This window comes from Chelon labrosus (assembly GCF_963514085.1).
Source record: "Chelon labrosus genome assembly, chromosome: 11".
In the NCBI taxonomy this organism is placed as follows: Eukaryota; Metazoa; Chordata; class Actinopteri; order Mugiliformes; family Mugilidae; genus Chelon; species Chelon labrosus.
In genome coordinates this window covers 6,302,276-6,317,967 of record NC_140344.1, presented here as the reverse complement: position 1 = coordinate 6,317,967, position 15,692 = coordinate 6,302,276, and the positions used below count along the sequence as shown (strand labels likewise).

General features: G+C 40.7%; 1 protein-coding gene across 1 annotated transcript; it reads right to left on the bottom strand.

Moving 5' to 3' along the window:
- Positions 1 to 656: 656 nt before the first annotated feature.
- On the bottom strand, positions 657 to 10,952 carry rerglb (RERG/RAS-like b; the record flags this gene model as incomplete). The annotated part of the gene is made up of 5 exons (XM_084555652.1): positions 657 to 4,436; positions 5,619 to 5,767; positions 7,193 to 7,266; positions 7,709 to 7,765; positions 10,901 to 10,952. 5 exons carry the CDS (start codon positions 10,950 to 10,952, stop codon positions 4,151 to 4,153), a joined length of 618 nt encoding a protein of 205 aa, XP_084411778.1. The 3' UTR covers positions 657 to 4,150.
- Positions 10,953 to 15,692: the final 4,740 nt, after the last annotated feature.

The window sequence follows — 15,692 nt, the reverse complement described above, 5'->3', positions numbered from 1 at the left end:
GTGGTCATTTTTCTTTCCTTTACCCCCATTTTTCTCATTGTGCTCATTTTGTGTTTCTCCAAGGTCATTTTTCATCCCTTTGTCGTAGTTAGGCATCTCTGCTTTCGCATCTCTTTGTAGCCGTTTTGCTCCTCTCTTTGTGGTCATTGTTTCATTTCATCTTGCATCTCATTATGTGTCTCTTTGTGGCTGATGGATTGACTTTCCAACAACAAATGTTAACTGTCACTTCATGGAGAAGTAGCATCCCCCACCCCCACCCCCACCCCCCTCCCCAAACTCAGGGCCCCAGGGTCTGTGCCTGGTAGATCCGTTAGGTAATCCATCCGTGTCTGTTAGAAATCAAAGTCAAATACCCTGTGTGCTTAAAAACTAACTGCCCAATAAAGTTGTCTCTGATTTCGATTTTGGAGATATGTCAGATGCTGCGACTGTAAGTTTAAACTGTGATTCAACTCCCCTTTAGTGCAGACATACTTTTTTTTGTACGGGACCATAAGGACGGTAATCTGCTAAAAATCAAAATGTTTTCATTTAATCTCAGTTCTTTTTAATACATGCAGATGGTGACAAATTAGGGAACAACTCAGAGGAGAAAAATAAAATGGAACAGTGGAAATAACTATCAGTTTTAGTGCCAGAACGAGGAACAGATTTCATACTTTGTTACAAGGATGGAACTTAGTTTGGTTTACCATTGAAGCTCAGTCCTCCATCCCGATCAGGCATAACATTATGACCGCTTTCCTAATATGGCGTCTCCCTTGTGCCTCCAAAACTGTTGTGAATCATCAGAGAATGGACATGAGCCTTCTGTGGATCATCCCACAGATACTTGATCAGTTTGGGATCTAGTGAATTTGGAGGCCAGGTCAACACCTTGTGCTGTTCTTCATGTTTTTTTTTTTTAGTTGTTCCTAAAGTGTTTTTGTGTGTGTGTCTGTGTCAGGCTGCATCCTGCTGGGGATGGCTGCTGCCATCAAGTAGTGTCATTGCTATGGGTGGGGGTGCCTGGTCTGTTCTAGGTGGATGGTACATGTCTAAGTAACATCCACATCTACTTCTAAAAGTTTCCCAGCAGAACATTGTATAGTTACAAGATGGTCAGTGTTATTCACTTCTCCTGTCAGTGGTCATAATGTTATGCTTGATCAGTGTCTCTTTTGGTCGGTTTCCCTTGAATTTGTCACTTACCTGTAGAATAGAGTTAATTTTTCATTCGTTTGTTTCATTCATTCTTATTGTTTGTTGTCAAATATTTGTATTTGTTGAATTAATTATTGCACAGCTGCATAGTGTCCCAATATGACAGTGAACTAGGATGCAGAGCAGTAGGACCTCCTTTACATAGAGTGCAACTGTCGTTTTTCAAAACGTCTGTGGAAGAAGGTTAAAAGGTATCTGTGCTGCCACCTAGTGGAAAGGTTTGGGATCATTGCTTCGTTTCAGAAGCCAAGATTCATTAAAACAATGGTGCATTTCTTGCTTCTCCTGCTTCCAGAGGCGCTATTTTCAGTAAATACACACAGGAAATTCCTCTTTTTCTGATGGTTTCAGATAAACGCCTCCTCTCACGGTCATCCAATTAAAGTTAAGCTCAAAGTGACACGGCGGCCTCTCTGGAGAGCTGAAGCAGCCCTCTTATTAAGCTTTAATGTTTAACTTTAATTTCCTCTGGAACAACTGATGTTTTTACAGTATTTACAAAAAGAACATTCATGCACAACACTGTATACGTGGAGGTTTTTTTTTTTCTCATGATGTGTGGTACATTCTTTCTGTACAGCATCATTGTGACATAACTGCATCCAACAATAAAAACACTGTGACTGAGTTCACGGCCTTACTCGGTATGTGTTTGAAGTACGGTTCATGTTGAGGATATTTCTTCTTGGACACAAATAAATACAAGAATTATCATATTACATGCATCAGTGAATATGTACAAAATACATTCAGTATATGAACAACAAGACTGGCTACATTCCTGTGTATTATCGCTAGAATTTTACATTGACTGTACTATGTTTAAATCAAAGTGTTCAACAAAAGTCCATTTACCTGTGACCCCTGAAACAGAAGCGAGTTTGCATCACTGTATCTAATTTAATGAAGAAGTAAGAAACTTAAAGAGAGCACTAGTAGCCTTCTGAACTCCAGCTGAAACACGCTGCAGCAGTGGTTTGGAAGTTATTAGAGGCTGCATAATAAAATAACAGAAGCCACAAGACACATGATATGAAACACAGGTCGCTGAAAAAACAAAGAGACGATCTGTGGAAAGCAGATGTTGCTCGCAGAGTAGCACAAAACAGCAAGACAGAACTTTGTGAAAGAACGTGAAAAGGAGCTTGGCGATTATTGATATGAAATGTAGCATGTGTAGATGGCACTGTGTAGGCAAGTTTGGGATTGTCCACACAGCAAAGAGCAGCTGCAAAGAATTGCCTGTGTAGCGTAGCTGAACATCTCTCCACAGATTGGTGCTGGACGGCCGTCGTCCATGCACAGGAGGGTCCGATCTGTCATCATGAAGAAGGCTGGAATCTCACTAATGAAGGCCGTACTCGTCGGTTCTCAAGTTTGAACCTTTTGTTGTAGTTTAATTAGGCAAACAATCTGTTTTTCAATTTAATTGGAATCCTTCTTCTCAGACTTTTGCTACAAACAGGATTCTTTTAACATATTAATAATTGTGTTGTGCATGAATTCTGGGGAGTGATTTTAGAGAGGATTCCCATGACAACCGTAATAAACTAAAACAAACGTTATGGCTTCCAAAGTGTAGCATTACTATGAATATAATTTTTTTTTTAAAACTATACATGATGATTAATAAACTGACAGTCTTTTTCCTCATCTTAAATATAAAACATGGTGAGCAGCGGGCTGCACAACACTGGACTGTAGAAACCTGCTGAGTTTTACGCCGTGGTGGTCCAATCAACTGAACCAATCACAGAGAGAGGACGTGCTTTAAGTACAGTACGGTTTGAGTGTGGTATCCTCAGGATCATGCATATGTTGATGTTTTCACTCGGCATGCTGCAGCGTTGGCCAGCAGTTGGTAACATGCTGCGAGCGCTCTGATGAGGTCGACTGCGGTGAATCCTGAACAAATATTTGGCCAGAACTTTTCACTGTCACTGGCTAATCAGCAGCTAATAGGTCTGGCATGCCGACCGTGTTGTGACATGGCTGCACGATGAGCAGATGAACTGTGTGATGAGGGAAAAATTGGAGATTGATCACAGCCAATCAGAGCTTGTTTCAGCATTTAGATTTAAAAAAAGATTCAGTGGCCATAAACAAGCCAGATATTATGATTGGAAAGGTTTGAACTGTGCACAAACCTGTAAAGTTTTGAAAGCAGAGACTGTATGTTTGGTTTCATTCTTTTTGTCAGGTTTAGTTGGTCTTTCATCAGATTTAGTATACTTTGAGACTCAATATTCTCCCCCAGCACACCTTTACACACACACAAAGGTCATAACCTCTTATGTTTTGTAGATGCACTCTATCAATCATCCTTTCCCTGTGTTTGTATTGCGCAATGAGGAATATACCCACAGTTCATAGGGCCTCTCAACCAGGTGAGTTATCAGCGCTCCTGAAAGTCTAACACCGTCAAATCACCATCTGTGAAATCTGTCAGTCTGATGCTGAAATCTGATTTGTAAAAGGCCCTTGAACATTCAGCAATACTTTCATACATCTGACACATTGGAATATGCGGCCAAACACAGGCTGTAACTGAATCAAGGTCCAATTAGCCAGAAAAGGCTGAATAAAAGCTAATCGTTAGGTACTGAATATGTTTTCATGCTTTCTTGTCCTGGAAACCCATGAAATGGTGAATAATCTGCTTTGTTTGAATCACTAAAACATCATAAGCTCTTTCTAAATAGCTGTTCAGTGGAAACCGGTGCAAGTAATTTGCCAAACATGTTCACAAGGCTGATATTTGCCTGTAGATTTTGTAACTGTGAACCCATTAGGCACGACAGCGTTGCTCACTATATGTACACAAGGTTAGTGTTTTCACCACTGTCCATAACAGTTTTCTGACCCAGCATGTGAGATCATAACGATCATCAGCACTAACATCCCAGTCCATGCGGCTGATCAACCGCTCACTTCCCCGAGCCAATCACACCGACTTCCTCCTCTTGCCAAACACATTGTTGATGAGTTTGGCCATGGACTTGGAGCCGCTGTAGCGACGCCGATCGGCTCGGTACTTCAGGTGCTCCATCACTTGCCTGATGAGCTGTGTGAAGAGGTTGGCGATGTCCTGGTAGCTCTCGGCTGCTGAGACCTCCTGGAAGTGGCAGCGGTTCTCCTGCGCCAGGCAGCGGCCCTCGTCCTCACGCACCTGCCGGGCGTGGCACAGGTCCTGCTTGTTGCCCACCAGGCACACTGGAACGTCCGTCTCCCTGAAAGAGAGTTGTCCTGGAAAATGACCATTTGCTCACAGTGAGCTCCCAGAACTATTTTATAATGGAGGACTACTCTACAAAAAGAAACTTTAGGGGACTTTAAATGGTTAAAGGAATGCAGCATCACTTCATAACATTGCAGTGTGCAGCTTTCTGTTTCATTATATTAATTTATCTGTGCAGTTTTTCTTCATTTAGCCTACGCTCATGATGTATAGTTTTACTTTAGCTTGCTTTCAGATTTACTCATGTAGAACCTTTTTATATGCTCGACTTCCAAATTAGGTCTGGGCTGTTTTCAGGCAAACCAACACACCCGGCGCTCTCCCAGTTATAAACTTACTCTCCCCTCTGACTGTAAAGCAGATATTTTCGGCTGGTTGCATTTGATTTATGTACACAAAATCTAATATTTCCACTCCTTATCTCCACCGGCAACTACTGATCTGCATACCTGTCACTACACTACTCATCTCTTCCCTCCACGTTATCGGGACGGCTTGGCACAGGCCAGGCAGCTTGATGGATGTGAATGGCCCATTTCTCTGCACTCCAAATTAACTAAATGCCTGTAGGTTCACAGTGAATCCCTCGCTCGTCGCCATGAATCATTTATCAGTTTGAGTCTGCCAGGGCCAGTCAGGACTCCCAGCATTCCTCAAACTCAGAAGTGCATGAAGATCTGTGTTCAGCTTCAAAGGAACCAGGGCAACAATACTTGTTTTGTTCTGTTTTCCTATAGTGTTTGCATCAAGTTAGGGTTACATGGTAAAGGTACATCATTCTGGTTTGTTCTTTTGATTATTTAAATGTTTTAAATGGACACTGAAGGTAACTTTAAACCTGCGATGGCTGATTTTTTTGGACGTTTGGGGACGGTGGAAACAAGTTTTAACTCTTGTTACAATTACATATCTCATGAATTGACATAGTTTCCTATTTACATGTTGAGCAGTTATGGTGCAAACATTCATATGGAGACAATTAGCACTAAAATAAATCGGCTAAACATCTATTTGTTTAGCTGACATTTGGGGTTTTATCCCTTTGTCAAATTGAAGAGAAGTTCCAAAACAATATTTTGCTTTAAATATGTTTGATGTACCTTCACAGTGCTGAAACAACTCTAAGTTACCAGAAATAGTTTCTAAGTCCAAACAGTGTCATGTTATTTCCCACCCTTTGCAGTTCTCCACACGTGCTTCCCGAATCTGCCTCAGGATGTTTTTGGCGTTGATGAAGGAAGTGCGGTCGCTGATGTTGTACACCACCACAAAGCCATCGGCCCAGTCCACTGGCTCCTCCAGTATACACCTGGCCTCTGAGCTCTGCCAAGAAAAACGCGTGCTTTTATTTTGTAATTTGGGCTCCACAGTATATGGGCTATCTGGTTTGTTTTCACAGTCTAGCAGACAGAAATAGTCAAAATCAATTTTCTATACACGTTTTCTTTTAGACATCGTGGCTTTGGCTTCTGTCACATTAATTAAATTTAACCCAGTTTGCCCTAATGGATGCAGATGCTAACACTGTTAGAAATGTTTTTTTAACCTTGCCTTTTTCTTATTTTGAGCTGGAAGTACGATGTCACCGGTATGCTACACTCGATAATATTTACTTTAAAATCCTCCAGTCTATCCAAATCCATTTATTAAATGTAATGAAAACTGAATTTGAGAATTGTGTTTTTGCAGATCCTTATATTATTACAGGGAAGTTGGCCTTTGACCTTTTTGTCATTTTGCCCTGTAAGTCAATTAACGATGACACTTGACCACCTAATACTAATCAGCTCATTGTTGAGTTCCTTCAAGGTGCTCCTGACCAGTTAACCTAAATACAAGAGGATGGACGAGACCACGCGGCCATGGCGTAAAAATGAATACATTTGTCAACAGCAGCACATCTCTGGTAAACCTGTTAAACAAAAATTCATGGCAACTTACAGAAATTACATGCTTGGTCTCAAACTGTATTTCACACATTTTGCGAGCATGTCAGTGAAAAACTTAAACAACACCAGAAAAACATGTTTTTCTGACCTTGAGGCGACATAAACACAGTGAAAAGGACATGAGGCCCAGGGACACGTCGGAGCACTATTAAACCCCACTGAGACATTTTCTCTTCATTCACTCTGTTTCTTTCTGCAGTCCAATTCAGAAGGGCAGGATATTGACTCAGCGTTCCTTCTGTAAGGGTGGCATTAGAGTGAGTTTAACTGACAAAAAGACAATGACCAGTCCTTGTTCTTCAGAGCCTAGGGGTATTCTAATAAAACACTAACGCGAGACCTCTTAGGTCTTTAGTAATGTTGAAGGAGAAGTGAGCAAGTTATATGGCTCCCTTCTTCAAAGAGACAACCTCTGGCATACATCGCCTCAGGACGCTCTCATAAACCTTTTGGATTCCCAACTTTAAGTGCTGCACGGATCGCGCACGTGCCGACCAGAGGTAAATATATGACTACGACTTTCTCAAGGTCACAGACGTACCACAGCTTCCCCAGCTGTTCTAAATCCACCCAGTGTTTTACTGCTGCTAGCTGAAACCCTTTTACATGCATTTATAATAGACGGTGACAGACACAGGTGAATGTTGGTTGTGGTCTGCTGTAATGACCATCACTGAAACAAAATAATACTAGAATATTACCTTTACAGCACAAGGGGGTTGTTTTTTTGTTCTTTTTCTCATTAGTCTCAGATTCTCTTTTGCTTAAGTTATAAGTGTGTGTTTGAGATATGCTGTACCTGAGAGCAGGGGTCAAACACCTCCAGATTCAGCTGCCTGCCATCAATTGACATCCTTTTGTGGTACAGGGAGTCTGTGAGGAAAATTCAAAACAGTCAGAAATGAACAACAAATAATTGATTTATGTCACATTAATCAAAATGAGCTTTTTCAGATACTTATGTTAAGTAATTGAATTATGCCAAGATGAAGGGTGCCCCTATGTGTTTATATCAATCATATATAACTACAGTCAGGGCAGTTTAGCTTAGCTTGGCACAAATATACTGGCAATGGGGGAAACACAAAAAAGACTCCTCATTTTGATGTTTAACTCTCAGCAAAAAATAAAAAAAAAGCTCCCAAAAGTACAAAGTGTTCCTTTAAGCACATGAACGCTCAACTGAAATTTATACAAATTTCTCTAAGTGACTGAGCAGCAATATCCAAGGTGTCTGTAGACGAGCATGTTTCTCCAGGACCAAAAACCAAACCCTCATCAAAGCGCCACTTTCATCAAATCTGGAAACACTTACTGGCGTTCGAGGCGTATTCGCCGATGAAGCGTCTGGTCAGGAACCGCACAAGGACAGCTTGAGGAACCAGAAGAAATGAAAAACAAGGTAATGGATCATGGCATCGTCACACTCTCATCCCTTACAGGTGGCAGCAGTGGTGGTGGGTGGGGGGTGGAGGTGGTTGTAAAGGACCCGTATTCAACCCAGCAGTGCCAACAGTCTGGGATTGGTGCGGTGAAACTGTAGCCTCACATGAAAGAGGTTGCGTGGCTTTGCTGGAAGGTCTGTGTGCACACTTGGCAAGCTCAATCTTTATATTTCTCCCTCTGCTTTGCCTCTTTACTGCAAGCAACACATAAAACGGACTGACCGGGTCGCTTTTGGTCCCGCAGACAATCACTTTCAATTAAAAGCTGAAGTTTCAAGTGCTGAACTCTGGAGGCTTGTTGCTGGTGGCGGGCCTCTGGAGGGGTTGTAGAGAGGTTATACTTGGGCTACAGGGACACACAAATATTGGATACCTACGGCAAGTCACTCATGCATGCACACTGGAAAAAGACAGTAAACTCGAAAGGAATTCTTTAGTGGCCACCTTCATGGAATGACTGATACATGCACAAGGCAAAAAGCTGAGAAGCAAAGACTACAAAAAGAAACATATTAAATGGACAAAGGCATTCACGTACACCCTCAAGAGACGACAGCATCTCCACAGTAACGCTTTTCTTCCAGGCACGGAGAATTGAGACTTCCCATTGTTTCATGAGGACTGAATGTAGCACAGAGCCAGTCAGTCTTAACCACCACCACAGAGTTTGAATACTGATAAATGCAACAAGACCCTGAGCAGCAACAAGGGTCTTGTAACTCCCCCGCTCTCTGCCTAGACACCGTTTTTCACCTCAGTTTAAAAATACATTCTGGACTGTGTCTGACCTGGCAAATGTGAGGTATGATGACATGATAAGTATGATGAGTTGAAAGTCCAAGGAAAGTACATTGGTAAAAATCAGCTCCAAAACACATCTTTATCTCGCAATAGTTAGGCAGGTAAAGTAGTAGTAAGTGACACTAACTGTCACCGCAATAAAGCAAAGGCCTGATCTAGTTCATTTCAACATGAACCAAGCAACATAGAGCACGCAGGATGATTCACTGATTGAACGTCTATGACGAGCTTCCCCTTTTCTGTCCTTGAAATAGGCCCCGTGACATAGGAGTTTTAATTTAACTACGGCAAAGATTCTCTGGAGGTGAGTTTAATTTCATTGTTTTGGTTTTTACAAGCTGCAGCTTTGCACTTTTCTCTGTACTGCAGATTGCTGTGCTCTGAAAGGTGTCGACCCTTAACAGGAATAAGCGGGTACAGAAGATGAATGAATGAATGAATGAATGTTTTGGTTAAACTATTAGACCTTAATGGATTAAGTCAGTAATCCATAGTTGTTTTTTTTGTCTGCTTATGTAATAGTAAACCAAAGGAGGAAAAGGGAGAAGTTTGTTGCTGCTAAAGAACATGCTGCTTCCACACAGTGATGGCAAAAACATAAAAAACATCCTAAGTGTACCCATGCTTTGTAGACACAATATAATATACAGTAAATAGGCTGAATGAACTATTTTGTTGTGTTAGAGCAGTTCATTACCAAGCGAAACCAGACACTAATGTAGGCTAATGACAGCAGCAGTGCATTTGCAGCAGCACTTCTACCAAATTGCTGACATGTCTGTAGATATGTATTCAGCAGGTGGGAGATTTCGTTGGCTCAGTTCTGGCTATCAGACACATTATTAACCGTGATTAGGAATTCACATTAATCGATTGTTCGTCTAATGTTTTCTCAAAGTTTTTTTTTTGCAAATTAAATTCATACGTCGTCATGAGTGTAGTTTACAAGGTCAAGAATCAATTTACGTACCACCTGGCACGCAACTGGGTCTTCAGCTAATTGACAAGTAAGCCACTACACAACCCAACACTGCTTCATTTCGATTCTCTCTTGTTAAAAATTTTCAAGATTTCAGCATCCAGTCCTTCTGCGCATGTTTATCTAAATAGTAGAATAGTAGGATAAAAAAAGAGACATGCTCGTCATTCAGTAGATATTTAGTAAAGCCTACTGTACGCGGTATCAACTAATTTTTGACTCTAAAGTTACAAGAAACAAATCTCAGAGGACTAACTTGTTCTTGGAACAGATGTTACATAAATCTATCACATTGTGGAGCAGTTATTGTAACGTACAGGAGCCTCAGTACTGTTTATAGTAGATTTGTTAAGTTATCTCTAAAGCAAGCTTCAGTAGTTGTTTATGCGGAGACTCTGATAAGATGAAATACCCCCAAAATACGAAGAGCAGGATCATGCACAGACAGACACACAGTCCTGTGTCTAGTATCAAGTGTTTACAATCTCATTATATACATTTTAGCCAGCCTCAGGAAGGAGTGTTATTACACCTTAACAAAGGATTTCTTCATACGGCAGCTTGGGATCAAATTTAATTTAACTCATTTGTGACAGGGTGGAACGCTATCTTATGGCAGCTGCAATGATAAATCCAGTGAGTAGTGTAGAACAGCAACAATTTTGATTAATATATATATATATATATATATATATATATATATATTGGAATTCTTCAGGCTGAGTTTGTACCTTCTCCAGAGTGTTGGTTTACAACATTTTCTCATTTTTACACCGTTTTGTAATGTATATCTCTGTTTTTTTCCCCTGAGCAAAACACAATTAAGCATATCACCTTAAATTTGGAATTAGCAAGTATTTGACTCAACATCATTTTCACTATGTTGTGAAATCCATAAACCAAATGATTAGATTTGATTAAGCAAGAAAGTGAGACACATATTATCAATCACAGAAAATAAGGAATTGATTCATAGATTGCAACCCACTTCAAAAGAGTACATTACATACTGCATTAAAATTAAATTAAATACAATCAGAGAGTCACTGGAGTGGCTTTCAGTTTAAATTAAAGCAACACATTTTAGTGTCTGGATGGTAAAACGAGCAGTTTAACTGATGCCTCCTCTCCTGTAACAGACTGTCGTTCGTCACTACATCTAATAAACATAACATTACAGATTTACCTGTAATTTTTTTCATATCTTTACTCAAATCAAACCTGAAAGAACTACTTATTTGTTCCATTATGTCTGAAACAAAATCCAGCTCTAGGCTCTCACCTGATTTCCCAGCCCCCTGGCTTCCCAGCAGGGCCAGCTTGATGTCGTTCATGCCTGTGTTCTGTCAGGTCCTCAGATGGCTCTCTGGCTGCAGCTCTGTGTTGTGTCTGGTATTTGGGTTAAAGTCAGCACACTAAATACTTCTTATAGTCCAGGCAGGGTTGGAAGTACAGGACTGCCCCCCACCCACCCTCCCCTGTGTTAAAAAGATCTGTTTCGCTTTTAAAACCAGAGGGCGAGGAGAAAGGGGAAAACAAGCTCCCTCTCTACTCTCTTCTCTCTCTCTCTCTCTCTCTCTCTCTCTCTCTCTCTCGCTCTCTCTCTCTCTCTCTCTCTCTCTCTCTCTCACTGTCTGTGTGCTAAGAGCTCTTTACCTCTCTCTCACACCTCTCCCTTTTCCAATAAAGCTTTCTATCTCCCCTCAATTCCCTCAGTCTATCCGTTTTACCCCTTTCTATCCTCTTGTGCTTATATATGTCTTTTCTGTCTCACCCTCCTCCCTCACAGGTTCCTCAAAGGTCATGTCTGACTAAACCTATTGTTCTGCTTCTACTCTTAACACTGTAACTGTAGTCTTGCTGCCATCTATGGGCATTTGTGCTATTCTTCATAGACTGATTATATGGAAATACATTGGTGCCAGGAAAAAAAGATTCATTTTCAGATGTATAAAATAACGAGAAACCAGATTAATACATTGCTGAGTGCAGACCATTTCGTGCAAGATGAAACTGTATGTAATTTTCATATAGAACATGTCAGCATTTCATTGGTTGATACTGTGATTCATTTGTATTTCTTGCAACATCCATGTTTCCAAAGGTTCCCACTAGGGGTGTGCTTCTCTCCAATATAAGACGATTCGATACGTATCTAGATACATGGGGTGCGAAACGATTCAGGAAGGATACATTTTAAAAACAACCGATTCGATTCGATTCGGTAGGATTTGATCCGATCCGATCCGATCCGATTCGGTACGATTCGGTACGATCTAGTGCAATATGATGTAATCCGATGAGTCTGTGCAAATACTCATTTGTCCAGGTCAAAGGCATCTCTAGGCAATTGAATCAGGTCAACTGGAATTGGTTTTTGTCTGTGAAGACGTTTCGCTCCTTATCCAAGTGGCTTCATCAGTTCGAGAGACTAGCAGGCAAGTCTGACTAGCCCGCAGACACAGACAAAAACCAAGTCCAGTTGACCTGATTCAATTGCCTAGAGAGTAATCCGATATAGTTCCTTGTTTAAAGTAGACATTTTACATTATGAATGATCTTAAATCAATCCTAAAAATGTGATATTGTTTACCTTCATAGTGATAAGTTTAATAGAGTCTCGCGAGGTTTTTGCGGGAAAGAGAGAGAGAAAGAGAATAAGCAAGCGGGGCTTCCAGCTGTATTGCTGATATACCGTAAATTCCGGACTATAAGCCGCTACTTTTGTCACTTGCATTGGACCCTGCGGTTTATAGGCTACAACGAATTATGGATTTTTACAGCTAACGGTCACCAGGGGCGCACTATCATGGAAGCGCAGGAGCAAGACAGACAGTTTGCGCCAGGTAACGAGAGCAAAACAAACCAAGTGAGTCCAAATGCAGTACGAGAGCTGCTTTTAAGTTAAAGGCGATCGGTCTGGCTGACTTTTCTGGTATAGTAGGCTGGTTATTTTGATACAGTAAACGGCCGTGTTACTGCACCTTTACTGCTGTGTTGGCTGTGTTCGAAAAAGATGCTGGTTATTTAGTTGATCAGCCGGGTTACTGCACTTTTGCTGCCGTGTTACAGGCAAGCACTTTTACAAACAAATTAAATTTAGCCATTTAACGTTATTGCCTCGTCAAGCGTTGTAAGCTTTGTTTTTTGTTATACTGCACTACTACGGTACTATGACTGCAGGAAGTGCGCTAGGAGCGCACCATTGTATTATTTGTGCACTGCATGAATGCTGTTTGTAATGTCAAAGATGTGAAAGTTTGATCGATCGATTGATTGAAAGATTTATTGTGTTTCTCAAATGTAAATAAATGGGACGCTTTGCGTTTCCAAACAGTCATTTCTGTCCCGACAATCCCCTCCGTGCTAGAAGAAACCCTTACGGTAATTAAACATTAAAACACCAGCGGCTTGGGTGCGGTTTATAGTCGGGTGCGGCTTATATATGGAACAATCTGTAGTTTCCCCAAAATTTAGCTGGTGCGGCTTATATTCAGGTGCGCCTTATAGTCTGGAAATTACGGTAATAACCCGATTCATAACTTTGTAATCGGGCCATCGACCGGTTCGTGGTACATTTAGATCGGTCCAGGGGCTTGTGTATCGATGCACTCACATCTTTTAAATCAAAACCGATTTCCGATTCATATCGGTTGTTACATCCCTAGTTCCCACGGTAAAACAAGCTTTTTAACATGACTGCACCAAAGTCAGAAGAATGAGTAAAAAAAATAATGAGTAAAAATAATGAGTTACAACTTAGAAGGTGCTAAGTTGTAACCACTGATTTTATGTAACGATGTTGTGCGTGACTTCTGCGCTGTAGCTCCAGATCCTACTCCGCAGCCTGGCGTCCACCTTCCTCAAAATGTAACTATCTCACTTTTGGAGCAAACCTCAAGGAGACTTTTGAGGAACTTGACCTCCGTCAGCTTCATTTGCGGTTGCTGGTTGTTATAGGGAAATGTCATGATCTTGGTTATTCTTATTTTTCCTTTTTCTTTATTATTCCTCCATATAATGTGTTTTTTGATCAGCCCAAAAATGTATTTCTTAGCCTGCTGGAGTTATTCTGATCTTTTTAAATAAATAAATAAATAAATAACCCTATACATTCCAACTCATAGTTTTGTTATTTGACAAGTAGGACATTAGAACTACAAAACTGCTGAACATGTGTCTGTACAAAATTAAATAACCAAATGTTTGTATGCACATTTACACAGCTAATGGCGCATAATGGATTAAAAGAAGACATAATAAATAATAGTAATATAATACATACATTTAAAAAAAAAAAAATAACGACCCTCCAAATATCATACCCAATTAGTCAGCAGGCAGTGTTAACAAGGATCTGAAATAATTTATAAAAGACCCCCATTTCTGATGAAATTTAGCTTAGTTACCTTTTCATAATTTTCTATCTTCAGAAAGTTATTCTGATGTTATTGTAATAAGATGTGGCAGCTTCCAGCTGAGTCCACTGTTAATGGTGTTTTGGCTTTGAGTGAGAGCAGTGATCTGATGAGGAAAGATTTTTGACGACTTTGGTTACATACTTTGTCAACCATACAGTCACAGCTCACCAGCCTGCAGCAGCATAGTGAAGTCGAGGCTTTGAGGGCAGCATGAATGCATAACCATGAGAAAGCCAGCAATAAAAGCACTGATTACAGCATCAGTCATACACCAGGCATCAAATGGAATCAGTTCAGACAAGCAATCCATCTACTTCAGGTTCGGCCTCCGTTCAAAATGTGGCACTTACAGCCAATAAATCATCCTGCAGTAGCTTCGATTTCACAGACACTAACGTCAGCCAACAAAATGAATATTCTTTTTCTAAAGCCACATATTTGTCTCCCCTGCCCTCCATGTAGATCTGTTCTTGGCATTTTGGGCCCATTGCCAACGTGACTTCATTTAATCTGGTCTCAGTTTCGCTCCAGATATTCTTACATTTTATGTGAGACTTTAGAAAGTGTGGTCATGATTTGGTTGCGCTTTTCTTGTGTTTTCAGCATTGTACAACAATAGTTACAACACTGTCTTGAGCCTTTTTGGTTGTTTTGGTGTGTTTACATAGCATCTTTATTATTGTGATGGTTTGATATAGAGACATCAAAATTCAGGACCATTTTAAACACTAGAAACATAAGCAGGGCTTTTAAAGTTTGAATATACATTCAAAATTTCCATGTGTTAGTCTGCACATGATGAACTCAAAGTGAAACATGTTTCCAGACCTCCTTTTTCGGAGTTGAAAGAACTCTCCTATTGTTGACTTTAGGATCATAGATGTGGCCCTTTAAATGCCATAGAACAAAAGCCATAACTATGAAATGAAAACAAGCCGACCACATTATGTACGTCCAAATCCATTCATAATGGACTTCACGCAGACTGAATGTGCTTTTGAAATGTTTACTAAATTATCCTCTTTCCATTCAGTGATGTTTATGTATCATATGCCCTTTGAATCAGATTCCATGAGGCAAAATAATTGGAACCAGGCACTGTTGTGCTTTGGGAGTTCAGACGAGGACTAAAATCACCAACACGTCACTTCACATTCTCTGACTCCACCATCGGAACAAAAAATGTTGAAAAATGGAGAGATTAATATTGCATATTGTGAAAATATGTTAGCCCCAATCACGGCTAATCCCAAACCATTAAAGTGAAGATTCTAATTAGCCATGAATACTGAAATACTTGAAGCTCACTGAATCAGCCACAAGCATGTTGGATCCTAAACCCAACGTGCTCACTCCAAAAATGTTAAATAAAATTGCATTTCTTCTCATGCTTCATGTTGTCGGTGGACATTCCTGCCTTGATCAGGAAGGAGTTTGTTTCCTCCGCTTTACTTCCAAGGTGAGCACGCGGTGGAAGGCGCAGCCATCCATGACAGCTTTTAATCAGGCAGAGAAGAGAGAGCACCTCTCCTGAGTTGATCAACACGTGGCTGTACAGAGGCTTTCACATGGGACGACGTCATGTGCCCACGAAACTACACACACCATGGAACTCATTATTCCCACCAGGACACACACACACACACACACACA